This window comes from Neovison vison, chromosome 1 (genome assembly GCF_020171115.1).
Source record: "Neovison vison isolate M4711 chromosome 1, ASM_NN_V1, whole genome shotgun sequence".
NCBI classification, from domain to species: domain Eukaryota; kingdom Metazoa; phylum Chordata; class Mammalia; order Carnivora; family Mustelidae; genus Neogale; species Neogale vison.
In genome coordinates this window covers 210,027,925-210,046,664 of record NC_058091.1, presented here as the reverse complement: position 1 = coordinate 210,046,664, position 18,740 = coordinate 210,027,925, and the positions used below count along the sequence as shown (strand labels likewise).

Sequence of the window (18,740 nt, the reverse complement as noted above, 5' to 3'; positions counted from 1 at the left end):
GAAACCAGAAATAATCTGGTAATCACAAATTTAAAAAGGAAAAAACACTAAATTCTTTACAAATTACTTTGCCTATTTTTCTTCCCATAGCAACAAAATAGTATTGTAGAACAGATATTAAAGTAGTACGGAAAGGTAATTCTTTCCTTTAGAAATGCTTTCCTTATCACTTTTCATATGTGGTTACTCCTGACTAAATATGCCAAACAACAGAGAATAAAGGTATCACCATTTAGAGTATATGTATTTAAAGTATAAAAGCAAAAGGCATTATACTATTATCCAACCTATGTATTCAACTGACCACAGATAAGTGAAGTATTTATAGAGCTGATCAAGGTTACCTGTGCCCTCTAGATATCAGATCAAGTTATTGTACTAGAGTTTTATACAATGTTACCATCAGGGGAAACTAGATAAATGGGACATGGTTCTCTTTGTATTGTTTCTTACTACTACATGTGAATTTATAAGTATCTCAAAATAAAAAGTATAATAAAAAGCAAAAAACTCAAGCTGGCACAACCTACTCTGTGGTCACAAAAATTCACATCCAAGAAAAACACTCCCTTCCCCACAATCTCAAAAGTCTCTTTCTAATTACAGCACTATTCAAAGTCCAGGATCTAATCATCTAAATCAGTTCTAGATGCAAGCAGAATTCTTGGATATAGAAACTCAGGTACAATTCTCTCAATCTAAAGACTTAAGAACTGAAGAGACAAGTTATGTACCTCTCCCACATGCAAAAATATCCTGGAGACAGGATAATTTCAATAGATATGCCCATTCAAAACTCTAGGGGGCAGTGTGTAGTTGGTAACAGGAGAAAAGTAAATGTCACTAGTCCTTACTAATTCTGACGCCCAGAGGGCACAAGTAATGTAGTAGTAACCTAGTACCTTGATCAGGACTCAGTCCTACTCAGTGGCAGTACTTCTCTGAGTTCTGCTTCTGTTCTCCAGCCTCTTGGTTCCACCATCTAAGTTGTCCTTCCTTTTCCAGAAAAAAGAATCCCATGTTTGCAACTGAGAATGTTTCTTAGCTTTTTTGTGGCTATCTAAATTCAAGGGTTCAAAAGTCTTTTCATTTTATGTTGTTTCAAGCTGATACAATTCTTTTACATGTTTTATAAACCCACCTATTCAGGCAAAAGCCATGCCCACAGATCTCCTTGAAATAAGTCCTTCTCTATCGTGGGCCCTCTGAGAGGCTGCTGTGGAACAAAGCCCTGAAGATTTGTTTAACAGAGGAAAACCAGAAGTTTTGCTGTTTTTTGTTTAAGATTCCTGGAAAGTTTTGTGTGTGTCTGAGATCATCTACGATTTTCTGAGGTCTTAAAAAAGGTTTTATAGTAACACCTTACTTTCACTTTTACCTTGAGCCCACATTTTCCTAACTTTGCTCTGGATTTGATCTTTATTCTGAGGCCATTTCTCCTTTGAGAATACTTTGCAGTCTGGAAAAACTGTCCTGAGCCCTTCACATTTCCTCCAGATTCTGCTCAAAAACAAGAATTTCTTTTTTAACTCATCTTCTCCATCCATATCTCATAAGCTATAACCAAAAGACACAGTTGACAATGCTTCAGACATTCTGCCTGGAACTCTCCTTTGCCAGATCTATCAGTTCACTAAGTACATTTTCTATTTTCTATTTTACTCTAGGTGGACAGTTTTGCTAAACTTTATGCCCCTAGATAATAAAGATATCTATACATTTATGATTTGAGAGAGAGAGTGCATGTGTGTGTGCAGGCAGAGGAGCAAAGGGAAAGGGAGAGAGAATCCTCAAGCAGACTCCGTACTAAGCAAGGAGCCTAACACAGGACTCATTCCCAGAACATTGAGATCATGACCTAAGCCAAAATCAAGAGTCAGCCACCTAACCAATCAAGCCACCTAGAAACCCCTAAAGATATTCTTTATTTCCAGCTTCAAGTAATATTAGCACCAGTCTCTTTCAAGCCCTTATCAACAGTCTTCATGAATTTATTTCAGGTTTCATGAACTCCTGTCTATCACCAGCTGATCCCATGTACTTGTGGTTTTTGTTACAGTAGCAACCCACTTCCAGATATTAAATTCTGTTCTGATTATTGATGCTGCATAACAAACCACCCCAAAGTTAGTAGCAGATAAAATAAGAACTCTTTTATTATATTCGTGGATTATGTCGTTTAGAACTTTGGAGAGTGAACAGTGGAAACAGCTGTCTCTGCAGATTCCATGATATCTCTATGTCAGTTGGGAAGTCTCAAACAGCTAAGGGCTTTTTCACTAATGACTAAAGCCTGGGCTCAGATAGTTAGCAGATTGAGAAACTGCTGATATTGGGCCTGTATTTCTCATAGAATGATGATGAGGTTTAAAGAGGGACCATCTTGAGAAGGAATAGCCAAAGAGTAAGCATTCCGAGAGACCAACACAGAAGATGCAAGGCTTCCTCTGACTTAGCCTCAGAAGTTACATATCATCACTTCTACATATTATACTGATTACAAGCAAGTAACAAAGATAAGCTCAGGTTTAAGGGAAAGGAAATTGGACTCCACTTCTTGATGTTAAGAGTGGCAAGGTCATATGCAAAAAAAAAAGAAACCAAAGATGGCTTTTGTCATCTTTGAAAATTGTGAAAAGTTAAAATGGATATGAAAAGACTGGTTGGGCTTAAGAGGAACACAGTCAAGGCTTCAATGAGTGACAACTTGACTTATATGATAATAATATATACAATAAAACTATACTTATTTCTCAAAAACTTTAGACTAGAAGTTATGACAATTATTTGTTATTGGGCTCACCTTTTATGATGAGAAAAACTATGTTTTTATTAGTTAGATTTTATAAAAATACTTCTGGGACCTCATATTATATTGTTTTGAAAAATATATGAGCATATACAAATAAGATTCTGAATGTCTTTCTGAAAAGCTTAATGTTATCAAACAAGTTATAATTTACACAAAATTAGAAACTGATAATGAAAATATGTGAATGCCATCATTCAAAATAATTTACCACTTTTTACAAAAAACATGTTGTTTTTGTTTTTAAGTAAGCTTACACCCAATATGGGGCTGGAACTCATGATCCTGAGATCAAGGGTCACATGCTCTACCAAGTGCGCCATCCAGGTGCCCCTAAAACATGTTGTATTAAACTCTATACTAATGACACTGCAAGAAGTATAACAGATGAGTATGTTGTTTCAAAAATACAATGCACTACTATTAGTAAATTTTTTAATTTACTATTTTCTAAGTCCAGAAAAGACTACATATCTACCATATTCAGAATTCATCAATAAGATGTCATTATCTTAAAACTCACAATGATCACAATTATCTTATGTATCACTAAAAAGAGGGGAAAATGCTGCCAAGTAATTACACCATGACATGAAACTTTATTAGTTGTTTATAGGAGGCATATCAATTTCAGAAATATTTAAAAACACAAGCATTTTATTAAGACTTTGTAGAATTTATGAAATATGGTGCTCACTGGTTTAATAGGAAGGATACATTATATGAACTCTTCACAGCTAAAGTGTCAAGAGTATATGTTGTGATATCTCCATTTGTTGTTGCAAAGTGTGTTGATACAGCAGAAAATAAGATTTTTTTTGGTAAATCACTTGACTTATAACCAGAGAAGAAATTCTTAAATGTTTAGATGCATTCTTATGGCATCATCAAATAATTCTGATCAAGTGTGGTATGCTCTGTGCTGCTGATCTTATTAAAATAATATTAGGAAAACCCATCAGAAGAGCAGCTTTAATAGTAAAAGAGGAGAAGTGTTTCTAAAGTTATTGAAAATAGGGGCGCCTGGGTGGCTCAGTGGGTTAAGCCTCCGCCTTCTTGATCCCAGGGTCCTGGGATCAAGCCCCACATCAGGCTCTCTGCTCAGCAGGAAGCCTGCTTCTCCCTCTCTCTCTCTGCCTGCCTCTCTGCCTACTTGTGATCTCTATCTGTCAAATAAATAAATAAAATCTTTAAAGGTATTGGAAATCACTAGCAGACAGGAAGTTACAGATTTTCCTCTTTTATTCTGAAAATTATTAGTTGCCTCAAAGACAAAACTCTTCTCTATTTTTTTTTTTTCTGGGCACAAGGGATAGATATGGTAAATTAAACTCTATTAGCTAAATGTTTGTCAAATGTAAATATGGTACATCAGCTTGCATAGTCTTGCTTATATTTTTAATAAGCTAAATAAATTTAATTTGGCCACAAGGCTTCTATTATTTCAATTCCAGGTAAAGCAGCAGCAAAGGCCTTAAAAATTAAATGTTTCTATTCATAATACAAAACAAATAAATGTCAACTGCCTTAAAATTTAAATACTTCACACAGACAGGCACTGATGATCAGATCTTTTTAATGACATCACTGAACATATGATGTACTATAAAATACATTGCAGCTTTCATTGAAAATGGAAATATTATCTGAATAATCTAATAGCAACTCCTCCAATCATTTAATCTGCTAAAATGTACTTTAAATGTGCTTTTTACTTGTTTTTTGATATTATGGACTAGTTTAATTAAAGAGCTTTTCTTTCTGCACTTAAAGAGATATTAAGATCTCATGTGATAAGAATTCAAAGTAGTTTAAATAAATCTGATCACTGTTTACCTATACATTTGAATTAAGGACTACATTTTTTTCTTCATTAGAACATTAGTTTAATATATAAATTAACCTCTGACTTTCAGAACTTTCCAAAATATCAAGGTGTTATCTTCTGATTCCTATCTTCTTTCTTTCTTTAATTTTCATTATATAGAATTAAATCTTTTGAAATTTACTTTTAAGTAGAGTTTATATTTGTTATTTATTTTAAAAGCTGACCCTCAGATGATTCTCTTTAAAAAATCCCTTTTTAAATAAAAAACTATAAAAATAAAAGGCCTAAATTGAATTTAGCTATTTAACCTTATAAATTAAGTGACTCAATTCATTGATTCCTCCCAACAGAAAGACAGCTCTTATATTTTTATTCCTGACAGTACCACTAGAGTAAAATAATTATCTATCTGCTTATACTCTACTCAAGGGAAAAACATGCATGAACTTTTTCTCTACAAATATTTAATAATAAGATCTATTATTCCTTCTTTAGATTTCTAATTAACTTCTATTATTGGTTAAGAATTAATTAATTAACTAACCAACTAATTAAAAGGGCTTTAGAGAAATTGCAGCTCAATCTTTAAAAAGTACTAATACTAATTTTTTTTAATCTAAATTAAATAAATCAACTCTAGTTCCCTAAATACCTCCCATTATTGCTATTCTGGTCTTTTGATATGAGTAAGGTAAGCAACAGCTGCTTTTGCTCCAGATAGATATTAAAAGCCCATGAGAACGATATATACTTTAAGTTACAGAAAACTATATATAATTATCACTTCTGAAATTTGCTAAAATAAGGGAAAAAATCATACTGGCTCCTTTTTACTTCAAGGAAAATTATTGACATAATTTTTTTGTTTGTTTTAATTCAGTCTTGCTATGACTTTAACTGTAAAAGTTTTCAAAAACAACAAGAAAGGTTACGTATTTTAAGCTAAGAATCTGAATCAAAGAAATTCAACCTATCTCATATTTTAAATCCATAAGGTGGACAATTTACTAAGGTTGGAAAAATTAGGAAAGTCCTCACTATAGAGGTAGAATTCTATTTGAACAATTTGTTCTACAAAGGACTTAAGAGGAAAGCCTATCTTCCCACTGCTGGAAACTGCTCAAGTTTATTAGTGTTCAATAGAATTTAAATTTGGGAAAGAAGCCTGAGAGTTGATTCAGAGACTGTCTGGGAGACAATCGGAGCAGGAAGGGCCCTGAGCAAGGGCAATCATTTTTGTTCTGGAAATGAGCATCTCCTCAGACAAGAAAGAGGAATCAGTAGATGATCCAACTGGATGCACAACTTTGACACAGTAAAATACAGGAGTGGCTAAGAGCAACTGAAGAGAGATAGTAATAAAAGGCAGAAAGCTTCCCTCAGTAACACCTGCCATTAAACTTTATTGGCACTGAAGAAACGAATGCCAAACATTCATTGAAAACACAAAAGCCTAGTTTCTCTCAAAGGTGGAATTAGCCTGCAAGTCCCATCAAGTGAACAAGCTGATAGAAAGCTAAGCAATAAAAGGCAGCTGAAGAGCCAGGAAGAGAACCTTTGAGGGTCAGCTAGAAAAGTGCCCTCCTTATTCACTGTGCCCTCCAAGAAAGCCCACTTAGAAAGTGAGAGGTTTCCAAGCACACCACACATTCTAAAGGATGCAGCAGTAATGCCAGCTCAGCTCTCTCTTGATCTGAGCTCTAGCTCTCATGTAGTCAAGACAGGAGTTAGGTAAGAATGATTCCCAAATAGGAGACTTAAAATGCCCCACCCACTCCACTCTCTTCACAATGCCTCAAGTAAATAAATGTAAAGAAGTAATGGGTAATTTAGTGGACATGGAGATAAACCCAGGTAGCTTCCATTTCAAACATAAAAACCTGTTGCAATTCCTACTTCTCTGCAAACCTCCCATTGCCCATATTGTTACTTCCTGTATGTCCCTTTAGTGAATGAAATTAAAATCCTAGACATAAAGAAAGGAGTACGACCTATGGGAGGAAAAACTGACAAAGGAAATGGTGAAAAAAGATCAAAGGTTATATTTATGGCCTGGAAAAGATAAGAAGGGTATATAGGTAGGTGACCTGTGATAGGATAGGTTTATAGATTTAATAAGCAAGATCCCAATGTCCTTGTGCAAGAATATCCTAGTTGAGAGAAAAAAAAGGAAAGAAGTTAATCTCATATATGTGACTATGTGTTGATAAAATTTGCATATGGGAAACATTCTCATAATTTATAAGACACACGACATTAAAGTGTCCTATTGTAAGCAAAACAGAAGTAATTTTTCAATATCTAAAGATTTTCTACTTCCTTTATGCATTTAGACTTTTGACTATAATAAAAACTATAATATGACTTCAGCTCTATAATAGTTTCCTTTTTGCATTTACCTTAGAGCTGACGAAGAAAGGATAATGATGATTGGAGGAATAAGAAAAGCTGATACATAAGATAAGGTAATAATCTAGGGAAAGAAAGAAGAGGGAATATTAAATGGATCACATATGAGCAATGTGCCCACGGAAGTACGAAACTAAGTTTAGAAATAGCATGCCTAAAGAATGTACATTCCTTTATCAACTATTAATTGAGTACCCATTAAGTATAAGTCATCAGACTACAAAACTGAACATGACATATTTTTACAAGGCTTTATATATGCTTACCTCCCTAAGGATGAAAACTTTTACCTTGCTCTTTACTTAACAGGCAACTCAATATATGATTGCTAAAACAGTGCTGTAATGAAGAAAGAGGGTAATATAGAGAGATTTCCCTACCTATTAATCAAAGTTTCAAAAACTTCTAGAAGCAGTCTTGGATCATTTAAGTCCATTTAGTTTTCCTCCTAAATTTGAATTTACTCTCTCCCCTATACAATACACGACTGCTTTCTAATATGAAATTGTGGCCTATAAAGATTATTCAGGCATTGACCTAGTTTGAGTCTCAAGTTTTGCTTCAAAAATCATAAACAGCTTTTGAATATCTTCTTAGGAACTCAACATAGTACATTAACACCAAATAAATTTTATTAGTTGCCCTAGAGTTTAAATTGGAAGCACCCTGAAATAGTGAATTGATTCAGGAAATTTCCTGGGCTTTGCAGGACACACTAGTCAAGCTATCTAACTGAGTCTATCCAGTATGATGTCTTAATTTAGCACCTTCTTCACTATCATCCCCTAAATGTGAGCATTTCCTCCCCAAATTTCTATCCCCAGGCCTCAGTTCTTAATTTACCCTTATTCTCTCATTATTTAAGCCAGTCTTACAGCTGAACCTACTTTCTCTATGTTCATCCTTCCAAATTTCAGATTTCTGGTAATGGTATCATAAAGCTCGGTTCATCAGTTATATTAGCTAAAAATCTCAAAACTTTTCTCTCGTCCTTGGTTCTAACAACTCCTCTTTTTTATTCTTCATTTTCACCTTCATTTGCTGCTACCCTAATTCAAGGGCTTTTCAGCTTATACAAAGACTAAGGATAGCCTCTTCCCATTCTTTACCTTTAGTCCTTTCCTTTCTTTGGTTCCTGACATAATGCCCTCATATTAATCATCCTAAAACATAATTTACTATATTTTGAATAAGCTCAAAAGATGATTCTCCACTGCAGACATAACAAAAGCTTCATCCAGGAAGTTGAAAAGAACTCAGGGAATATTTGGAAAACCTGAATTTTCCTGGCAAAGCCTCATACAACTTTTAAACAATGGCATATCCCTTACCTCTCTGGGTACCATATTCTCTATCTATTAAAATAAGTAAGTTGAACCAAATAAGCATTTTTCAACTTTTTTTTTTTAAGTTTTGGGATTGTTTGGGATTCTAACACTGGCAATATACAAAAGAGACAGCAAGAGAGAGACCGAAAGAAACAGAGATTATTATTCAACAACCTTACAAAGAACACTGAAGAAAGAGTTCTTGAACCCTGAGTGGGTAAAGGAAGACAGATGGAGAAACAGTTGTGGTAAAACTCTTGCAACAGGATAAGACTTGAACTGAAGCATCTGCAATGGGATTAGAGAGCATAAGACATGCATAAGAAATGTTTAGGCAATGGAATCGACTGGTTTGGATGACTAGTCAGAGAAAAAGGAGAACAATCATGGGGATAAAAAGAAGATTCATTTATGGCATGAGTAATGACTAAATGGAGATTTGTTCCATTTAATTAGAAAGAGAAAACAGAAAGAAATGGGAAAGGAGAACAAGCTGCTTCAGTTAAAAGAGAAGAGACCCAGAGCCCCTCTGGTAGGGGGTTCTCACTCCTAGCCCAAGAGTCCAGGAAATTCAACATAAAACCAGTGAAAAGGAAAATTTCATAGTGTTCTTCTGGTTTCAAAATTCTACTAACTGTTGGCTAAGCAATAATCCTGTGTTTGATTTTGATTTTTCTACTCTATTGCCAAACAGCTTTGCTCACTATTCCCTAAACATACCTTATATTTTTCCAATGTAGCCTGTTTCTCTAATATACCTTCCCACACACACCTCTTCTCACCCAAATCCTAGTTATCATTCAAAGTCAGGGCACATTCAGAGTGTTTAAAATCATACAGTATAATAGTTATCATCTACATTATACTCATAACAAATAACTCATAATATACAGCTCATATACCTCTCCACATTATGAACCCCTAGTGAGAGAAATATTTATGAACATAGCCTCAAAGTAGCTTGTATATAAATGGGTTCTCAAAAAAAGAGTTAATAAAGAAATGAAGGATGATTCTAAGTTATGTCTACCAAAATCACTTCTCTCAGTGATAATTCTGCATAGAATCACACTTATTGGTAGTTGTACCCCTTTCTTCTTTAAAAATCTTTGTATTTTAATAAATCACATGTTTTAAAGTTTGACTTTGATAAGAAAAATCATAAAACCACATTAAAAAAAATCTGTACCTTCTCTTTGAAGATATCCCAAGAATTCCCTTTAGAGAGTTCAAAGATTCAAAGTTAGCACCTGAGCTTTGAGAACTGATGATATCTACCTACTGTCGCTGGCTACGAATAATCCCTTATATTCTAATAGCCTAATAGTAGTAACAGTATTCTAATAATTGTGGTTTTTAAGCCCAAGAGGCAAGGGAAAGTATCAAGTTGAATATATGTGTGGGGGCAGGGGACTTTAATATTCAAAATAAACGCAATCAAATTTATAAGCATTTCATGAAGACAGAAAACAGATACTGCACTCGTATTTCTACAAAACAGTGTCACACCATTTATAGACCTGTCCATTGTTTCTTGGCTAAGTAACTATTATTTAAATTTTTAATATATATTCGAAGATACAATACCTAAATGTGTGAGGCACTTATTTATTTTAAAGAGATATGGACCCCTAAACTCACTTCCAATGCCCATAAAATCCAGGACATATAAGAATAATTGGAAACTAAATTGGGGTAAATGAAACAAGAGTTTCGCCAGTATTTTTAATTTCTTTCCCTAATATCAAAGAGGAAAGAAATAAAAACAAGACTTTCATGAAGTTGTCTAAGTTGTCCAAAATAGAGCCATTAATGTTTTTGGCCTTTTTGTTGCTATTGTTGCTGTTTAAAGATTTTATTTTTAAGTAATCTCTATACCAATGTAGAGCTCAAACTTACAACCCTGAGATCAAGAGTCAATGCTCTACTCTCTGATCCAGCCAGACAAATAGAGTAATTTTAAATCAAGTTGTATAATATATGAAAAGTAAACAAAGTGGCTATAGAAATATAACACCACAAGTCTAAGGTATCTAGATATATTTCACTTTTCCTTTTATAAATCACCAAAATAACTTACTTCATAAGACTTCTAAATTTATGAACTTCCTATCTCTATTAGCACATTAGAAATATGTATTATTTTTGAAAGAGTATCATATTTCTTTTTTTTTTTAAAGATTTTATTTATTTATTTGACAGAAATCACAAGTAGGCATAGAGGCAGGCAGAGAGAGAGGAAGGGAAGCAGGCTCCCTGCTGAACAGAAAGCCCGATGCGGGACTCGATCCCAGGACCCTGAGATCATGACCTGAGCCGAAGGCAGTGGCTTAACCCACTGAGCCACCCAGGCGCCCCAGAGTATCATATTTCTATCAGGTTTTGTTTTTATGTTAGGACTCTATTGGCAACATAATCACAGGTAGTGTACATCAGCATCAAAAATAGTAAAAAAATAGGGGCGCTCAGGTGGCTCAGTCGTTAAGGGTCTGCTTTCAGCTCAGGTCATGATCTCAGGGTCCTGGGATTGAAGCCAGCATTGGGCTCCCTGCTCGCCAGGAGTCCTGCTTCTCCCTCTCCCACTCCCTCTGCTTGTGTTCCCTCTCTCACTGTGTCTCTCTCTGTCAAATAAATAAATAAACTCTTTAAAAAAATAGTAAAAAAATAAAGGTCTTCCCATATTCATCTTTTCACATTCACCAGAAATTAGATTTTAATAAAAATGAATACATCAGTGTGAAGAATGGGACTTAAGGGGAAGTTCCTTTAAACCACATACTTTGAAAAAATATACTCTTTTCCACAATGCAACAAATCATCCTTGTTCTGCTTATCTCTTTTCCATATTAGATTCTTCATTTATTTAAGGATTTCATAATATCTACATAATGCTATAATTATGTTATAAAAGATTTTTAAGTAGAATCCTTCCATAATTCTTTACAGTTTCTTTGATTGTCTCGCTTTATTCATGCTTTCTGTCAAATGACTGACATAACTTATTGCCCTGTAAGAAATCCCAGGATCAAAAGAAATAAGAAACATAGCTGATGCTGTTATCAGCAGGACTTAGAAGCCTCCCAGAAGCAATCCTGAGCTCAGTGAGACAAGCCGGGACACCATAGGTAAAGTGCGGATGTGCTTCCTCAAATTAACATTACACAGCATATTTTTTACACAAAAATAAACAAACAATTTACCTTATGCTAGAAAGAATATAAGGTGGTTAATAAGGTTTATACGAGGCAAAAGAAATTAAACTGGATCCTATAAGAAATGAAAACAGTGGTAGAAACTATACAGTAGATAAGGTTGAAAAGTGAATCTTATGTCCCCACCTACTGAGGTGAAGAAAAGCCTATATATTGACTGATAGATATTAATACACACCTACAATAGTTTTCATCATCTTTAATGGATTTTAAATGTAACTCTATTTGTTCCTAGCCTATTAAGACTCTACTTTACCTGCACTGTTTAGGATACCTATTGCCTAATGTGCTACCTTCATTTGAGCATTTACTAATATGATGAAATCTAAACACACATCAGAAGTTATGTGTACCTACCATCTCTCTCCATATTCTTACATATATAAATTCTGAATGATCTAGCAATATAAGACTATAATGTGTCTCTCCATGTATTTTACTACTTGATATTTCAAACTTGTTGGGCAAAAGTCTCTTTTGCTAGATAGTAGCCCATGAGAATGGGGATAATATCCATTTTGTTCACAGCTAGGTTTCCTGGTGCTGTGCCTCCTGAAATATAAAGCCTTTGCTACCTGCTTTGATTCATTTGTTATGTCTTTACAGATTACTGTCTTATCTAAATTTGTTTTGAAATACAAAATGAATAAAAGTAGTATTAAATGACCTTCCTGCAACTATGATATCCAGGTATATTTAAATGAGAAGTAACAAATATTTATTAGGTAATATTTTATTTAATCATTATTTAATAAACACCAAACATAATTTGAACATCTCATGTTTAGCACCATGCCAGGCACAGGAGATTAAAAAGACAAGTAAGACAAAGCATGTTCCCTGAGGAAGCTCACAAATCATTACAGAAAATATCCCATTATAAAAATCTAATGTGGGCACCTGGGTGGCTCAGCTGGTTAAGCAACTGTCTTCGTTTGACTCAGGTCATGATCGTGGAGTCCCAGAATCAAGTCCCACATCGGGCTCCCTGCTCAGCAGAAAGTCTGCTTCTCCTTCTGCCCCTCACCCCTCTCATGCTCGCTCTCTCTCTCTCTCAAATAAATAAATAAAATCTTTAAAAAATAAAAATAAAAACCTAATATACAGGAATATTAGGGAGGGACACAGAAGATGTTAACACAGCAAAGGGTGAACTTAACTCTCTGCAATAGTTTCTTTTTTTTTCTTTCTATTAAAAAATTTGGGCAGAGGGGGATATCTGCGTGGCTCAGTCGGTTAAGAAGCATCTGCCTTCAGCTCAGGTCATGATCCCAGAGTCCTAGGATCAAATCCCATATCAGGCTCCCTGCTCAGTGGGGAGCCTGCTTCTCCCACTGCCCCTTCCCCTGCTTGCACACACACTCTCTCTTCTCTCTCACACACACAAAAAATAATAATTAAAAAGTTTTTAACTAAACTAATATACTTAAATTGAAGTATAGTTGACATACAATATTATATTAGTTTCAGGGGTGCAAAATAGTAAGTTGACATTTACATAGGTTACAAAATGCTGACCACAATAAGTATAGTTACCATCTGTCACCAGACAAAATTATTACAATTATTGACACATTCACTACACTATACTTTCTACAGAAGTATTTTCTTGAATAATATATGATATCTGCAAAAATAATTTTCATAAGGTATGAATAAAAGCATTATTCTATTATTTTATTTACATATTATGATGTACAACACTTTTAAAATGTAGCACATCATTATAAACCTATAACGATCTTTTCTAGATGTTATAAACATTTGCTTAGGCAAGTACACAAAATCAGCCACATGTTATCAAGAATTATAACTAAAACCTACCACTTTATCTGAACATTTGAACAATTTAAAACATCTCCAGTCTCCCAAACTTACAGACCACTGCATTGTTAACATTTATCAAACATCTATTACTTGACAGACCCCAGGGAAGAATGAATCTAATTCTCTGCTCTCAAAGAACTCATTGTAATAATGTGATTTCATTACTACCACACTAAAGCAATAATTTATTTTGGCTCTATCATTGCTTAGGACAACTAAGGAATCTTCATTCATACCAGAGAACTAAAATTATAATCACTGTATATGTTTCTCATTGTTTAGTTGTACATATTGACACTTTTTTAAGGAAATGAATGAAATTAGAAATAAATTGTTAAAACAACTCTATGTTGATCTGAAGCAGAAAAAAGAAATCTAGTGAACATTAATTAACTCCACATAAAAGCACTGCCTATTATTATAGGGTAAAATAAAAACATACCAAAACAACGAGAAAATAAAAGGTAGTTCAATAAACCTTCCAAGTAAGTAGGTATTATTTTTAAACACGTAAGATGATGGTTTACTTTCTACTTTTTAATGATAATATTGTAGTACCTAATAATAATTTTACAGTTCAGATGAACCTACTTCTCACTCGGGATAAAAATAACTGGTCCAAGTTAGATATCTCCCAGCAATGTGGAAAAGTATTGTTTTATAGTAAACTTTCTATATAAGATAAACTCCTAATTATTAAAATTCCCTCCAATATTTCTGATCTTACTCTCCACTCCCCTATAGAAAATCAACAGGTAGACATATTTCACAGTATCTGTCAGAGCAGAGAACAATCTAACAGATTTGTTTGGAGATAATCACTTTATTTGCTGCCATCAGGTCTCAAAGATAAACCATAAAAATACCTGTAAACACAGTAAAAACTACTGTGTATATTTCTTTTCTAATGTTAATTATCTTAACTATATTTTAAAATCTTGTTATTTAAAAATTTCTAAAAATACAAATATAGAAAAAATATAAAATAATTATGGAATTTTATTAAATATTATAAAACAAACACATGGTTATTATAAAGTAACTATCATGGGGCGCCTGGGTGGCTCAGTGGGTTGAGCCTCTGCCTTCAGCTCAGGTCATGATCTCAGGGTCCTGGGATCGAGCCCCACATTGGGCTTTCTGCTCCGTGGGGAGCCTGCTTCCCCTTCTCTCTCTGCCTTCCTCTCTGCCTACTTATGATCTCTCTCTCTCTCAAATAAATAAAATCTTAAAAAAAAAATGGTAAATATCACCATGGTCAGGCAAAATAGAATTTTGTCAACTACCTCAAAATCCCTTTCCGTGAGCCCCATCCCAATCAGAACCTTTTCCCACTTCCTGTAAGCAACCATTATCCTAATTAGTATAATAATCACTTCCTCATGTTTTTTATACCTTTATCATCCAAAAGTGCACTTGTATAACTGTATGATTTTCAAATGTATCATGAGTTTACATATAGCATTGTGTATAGATGCTAAATATTTAAGTTAATATGTTTTAAAATACAAATGCAAAAAAGATCAAAGTTTTACTTATCTTAAATGTTTTCTTTCTCTTACTTTTTTTGTTTTGTTTTTTCTCACAATAAGTATGAACAGGGTGATTTTTTTTTGGACAGAAAGGATATTAACTTTTGAAAGAAAGGATATGTATAATCATTTGACAAATAAAATTATAAAGTGACAAAAATCCCTAATCTAAAGAAGCGATGGTCAGAAAAAATAGTAATAATAACCCAAAAGCTAAACATGTTTCTGGAATAATAATTACCAAAAAAAAAAAAAAAGATTTTATTAAAAAGTATACAGTGGGGGCACCTAGGTGGCTTAGTCAGTTAAGCATTTGCCTTAGGCTCAGGTCATGATCTCGGGGTCCTAGGAATGAGCCCTGCATCTGGCTCCCTGCTCAGCCAGGAGTCTGCTTCTCCCTCTCCCTCTGCTTCTCCTCACAGTTTATGCTCATACTCTCTCTCTCTCAAATAAAATCTTTTAAAAAATAAATAAATAAATAAAAAGTATACAATGGCTAAAAGCTACATCTATTCAGTTTCTAGATCTCCCCTTAATAGGTACACACACAAAAAACAAATGTCTCTCATAGAGATGCTAAATACCTACAGTGTATAAAAACACAGGACCACCTCAAATATAAATTTTTAGTAAGTTTTTTATTTTCTATTTTCAGAAGAAACATTATATTTCACTGAAGGCAGATTTTAATCCATTTGAAGTAAATTTCATGAACATAAAATTAATACTAACTAAAGATATTTGGAAAATACAGAAATATAGAGAGACAAAAATAATAGTCGTGCATAATTCCAACATCAAAAGGTGATCACTGTTAACAGTTTAGCTTATTTTGTAGTTAAAAGGTTATTCATTTTTACCTCATTATGCCTCTATCATTTCTTCAAAAAAATGTAGTCAACATTTCATTATCCATTCAATCTTATAAAGACTATAAAATAACAAGACTACTTTTTTAAACATATGAGAATTTTATATGCAAATAAGTATTTTTTTATTCTAAAGATGAGCTACTGAAGAAAATATTTCTCAGGATGCTCTCTTGAGAGCTATCTTAAAATTCAGTAGGTATACATATTAATTACTATTATAGAAATCATTCCATAATGAACTCTAATAAAGAAATATAACATTCTAGAATTTCACCACAATCTTAGTGTTTGTTTCTGTTGCCCATTTTCTTCCCTGAGTCATTCAAAATCACATCAAACATGAACTATGTTGATCATTTTCAGAAACTGTCATTTATATTAAAAAGTCAGGAAATCCTACTCGTGAAAATCATCATTAAAGTATGCTACCAAAAATTGTATGTCTAAAAATCCAATTACAACATGAAATTATGTAAGTCAAATCCTTTCACACAAATCTCCATATAAAAGAAAATTCTGGAGACGTATTACCATTGAAAATAAACTGGCTTAAAGGATAATGAAGATGCCACCTAAAAATAAATCAAGATTCTTAAAACTAATACTTAAGATAAAATTATAAAACATCTGATAAAGCCCTGCTAATATTCATAATGGATTATAAAATCCAAATACTTAATTTTTCTAAACTACATTTACTTAGGACCAAATTGCATGATAACAGATTATTCTTCCTTGAAAATCTATTCCAAGTTCACTCAGGGATGCCTGGGTGGCTCAGGGGGTTAAGCCGCTGCCTTGGGCTCGGGTCATGATCCCAGGGTCCTGAGACTGAGTCTCTCATGGGGCTCCCTGCTCAGCAGAGAGCCTCATCTCTCTCTGACAAATAAATAAATAAATAAAATCTATTAAAAAAAATAATAATTTCATTCATACCTCTTAGCCAGTGCTCATTTAAAAAGAAAAAACCTGAAGTATTTAAGTGGGCTTTTGAAGTTAGTAAGTGTGAATGCTATCTGAAATATTGAAAATGCCTTGTGCACGTAACATGTATGTGTCAACAAAGATGACGAGGCTCTGACAATGGCGATTTATCTAATCGTTCTAAGAGATCTAAATTAGTTCAGTGTTCCTTATAAGATCTCCATGATGAACAGTAGGTGCAACTGTCTGTACAACAGAATTATGAAGAATTATTTATATAATTAATTTCTTAAAACGTAGATTCACAAATATTATGGTCCTTTGGAGTAGAACACTGGCACTATGTAATGCCACCTAGTTATCAAAATTAGTGAGTATTTAAAAAACGTTTCCCAAGACTAGCGTGCCAAACCTAGGCATATCTTTTTGCTGTAGGAGATAGATGAGATGAAGTATCCCATTCAAGCCAGATTCCTTGTAATCTTCATGGTTGAGTCTCTGCTCTACTTTCTGCCACCACGCAAGGGTAAAAATAGAAAACAAGATAGGCCAGATAAATCCTGTATTCTGGGCCCTGCTTTATCTGCCTTTTCTCTACTTTTTCTTTACATGCAGAACCATCCCTTTCACATTATCCCCAAGAGCTATTATTATTTACTGCATAGCAAGCTTTATGAATACAGTCAACATCAGATGAGGCAAGCAGGAACAGTCACTTTAATCAGCTTAGTCCAAAATGAAAAGTATTACACAGTCCCCCCAGATGCCCAAGACTTTTATTGCTCTTCCATCTGCACACTTTTCCTTGTGCTACTTTTGGGGCTGTAATTGTCCCAGGTATTTCTACTCTGTAGTCTATGCCTCAAGTATATCCTTTGGGAGGTCTTTTTTCCCTTTTGCACTCTGATTCTGGTTTTTAAGGCTATTCACACAGAACGATGCCCCCTTCTACCAACATCATTAAGTAGTTAATATCAGATAACCTCAGGTTTCAGCCCATTTCCATTTCCTCCAAATTAAGAACACTGGATTTCCTTCCTCCCAAACTCAAGCTATCCTTCCTTTATGGTCAATTCTACATTTTCCAGTCCCTTCACAATACCACCTTATTCTTAAACGTAATTTTTCTTTTAAAAAATCTTGGGTTTTTTTTCCCTCCTTTTTTCTACAATTCTATTTCCTCATACCATCAACTCTCTAAAATCACATTTGTAGTTCTTATAACAAAATGTTCAGTATACATCAACTAGCCAGGGACAGCCCACTGTCCTTCCTTAGGAATTAAAAAAAAGTCTTTTTTAATTATTTAATGCAATTTTCATTTTTGCACAGAATATTTTTGCTCTCTTGAGTTTCCTTTAATTCACAATAAATTTTACTTGTAGAAATGATTTCAGTGTAACAGATACTTAGCTTTATGATGCGTAATCAAAAGGTACAAAAAAGAAAAATATAATATCATGATATATTTTTCAATCTTATGTGCAAAAGAGGAACTTATCATTCACAGTATTCTTATAACTCCTTTTCTAGAATAAGGAATTATTACTTAATTTTTATAAATCTGAAATTTCACACATCAGGCATGCTTAAAGATAAAAAGAAAATACCTTTAATAACTTGGCATTAGGACTAGCCTCATATCCTAAGCTTTCAACAAGACTTAAACACTCACTTGTATTTCACTATTAAAGTTATAACCCCATTTCTCAAGAAAAAAAGAACAACCAATTTCTTAAAGCCAAAGGAAAAGAGTAGATGGTCCAAGAGCAGTGGTTAAAAAGAAAACTGATAATATAACTTAGTAAAATTATACATTTACTCACATAATCATGGAAGGCTTTTGCTTCACTTGAATGTTCACATGTTTCCCTTCTTTCTGGAGCTGCACAGTAGAGATCCCAAAATACACTAAAAAAGTAATTATGGAAACATTAAGAAAGTCATATAATATCAAATAGGAGATCACAATTCCAAAAATAGAAGACATGTATTATTC

The 18,740-nt window shown here is 33.7% G+C and overlaps 1 protein-coding gene across 5 annotated transcripts in view; it reads right to left on the bottom strand.

Annotated features, from left to right (window-relative positions):
- Positions 1–18,740, bottom strand: part of SSBP2 (single stranded DNA binding protein 2) — a 330,924-nt gene that overhangs the window by 173,831 nt on the left and 138,353 nt on the right. For all 5 annotated transcript variants that reach the window (XM_044266152.1, XM_044266159.1, XM_044266141.1 and 2 more), the window contains exon 4: positions 18,568–18,652. In XM_044266152.1, coding sequence (XP_044122087.1) covers positions 18,568–18,652 — 85 coding nt within the window. The remainder of the gene's footprint in view (positions 1–18,567; positions 18,653–18,740) is intronic.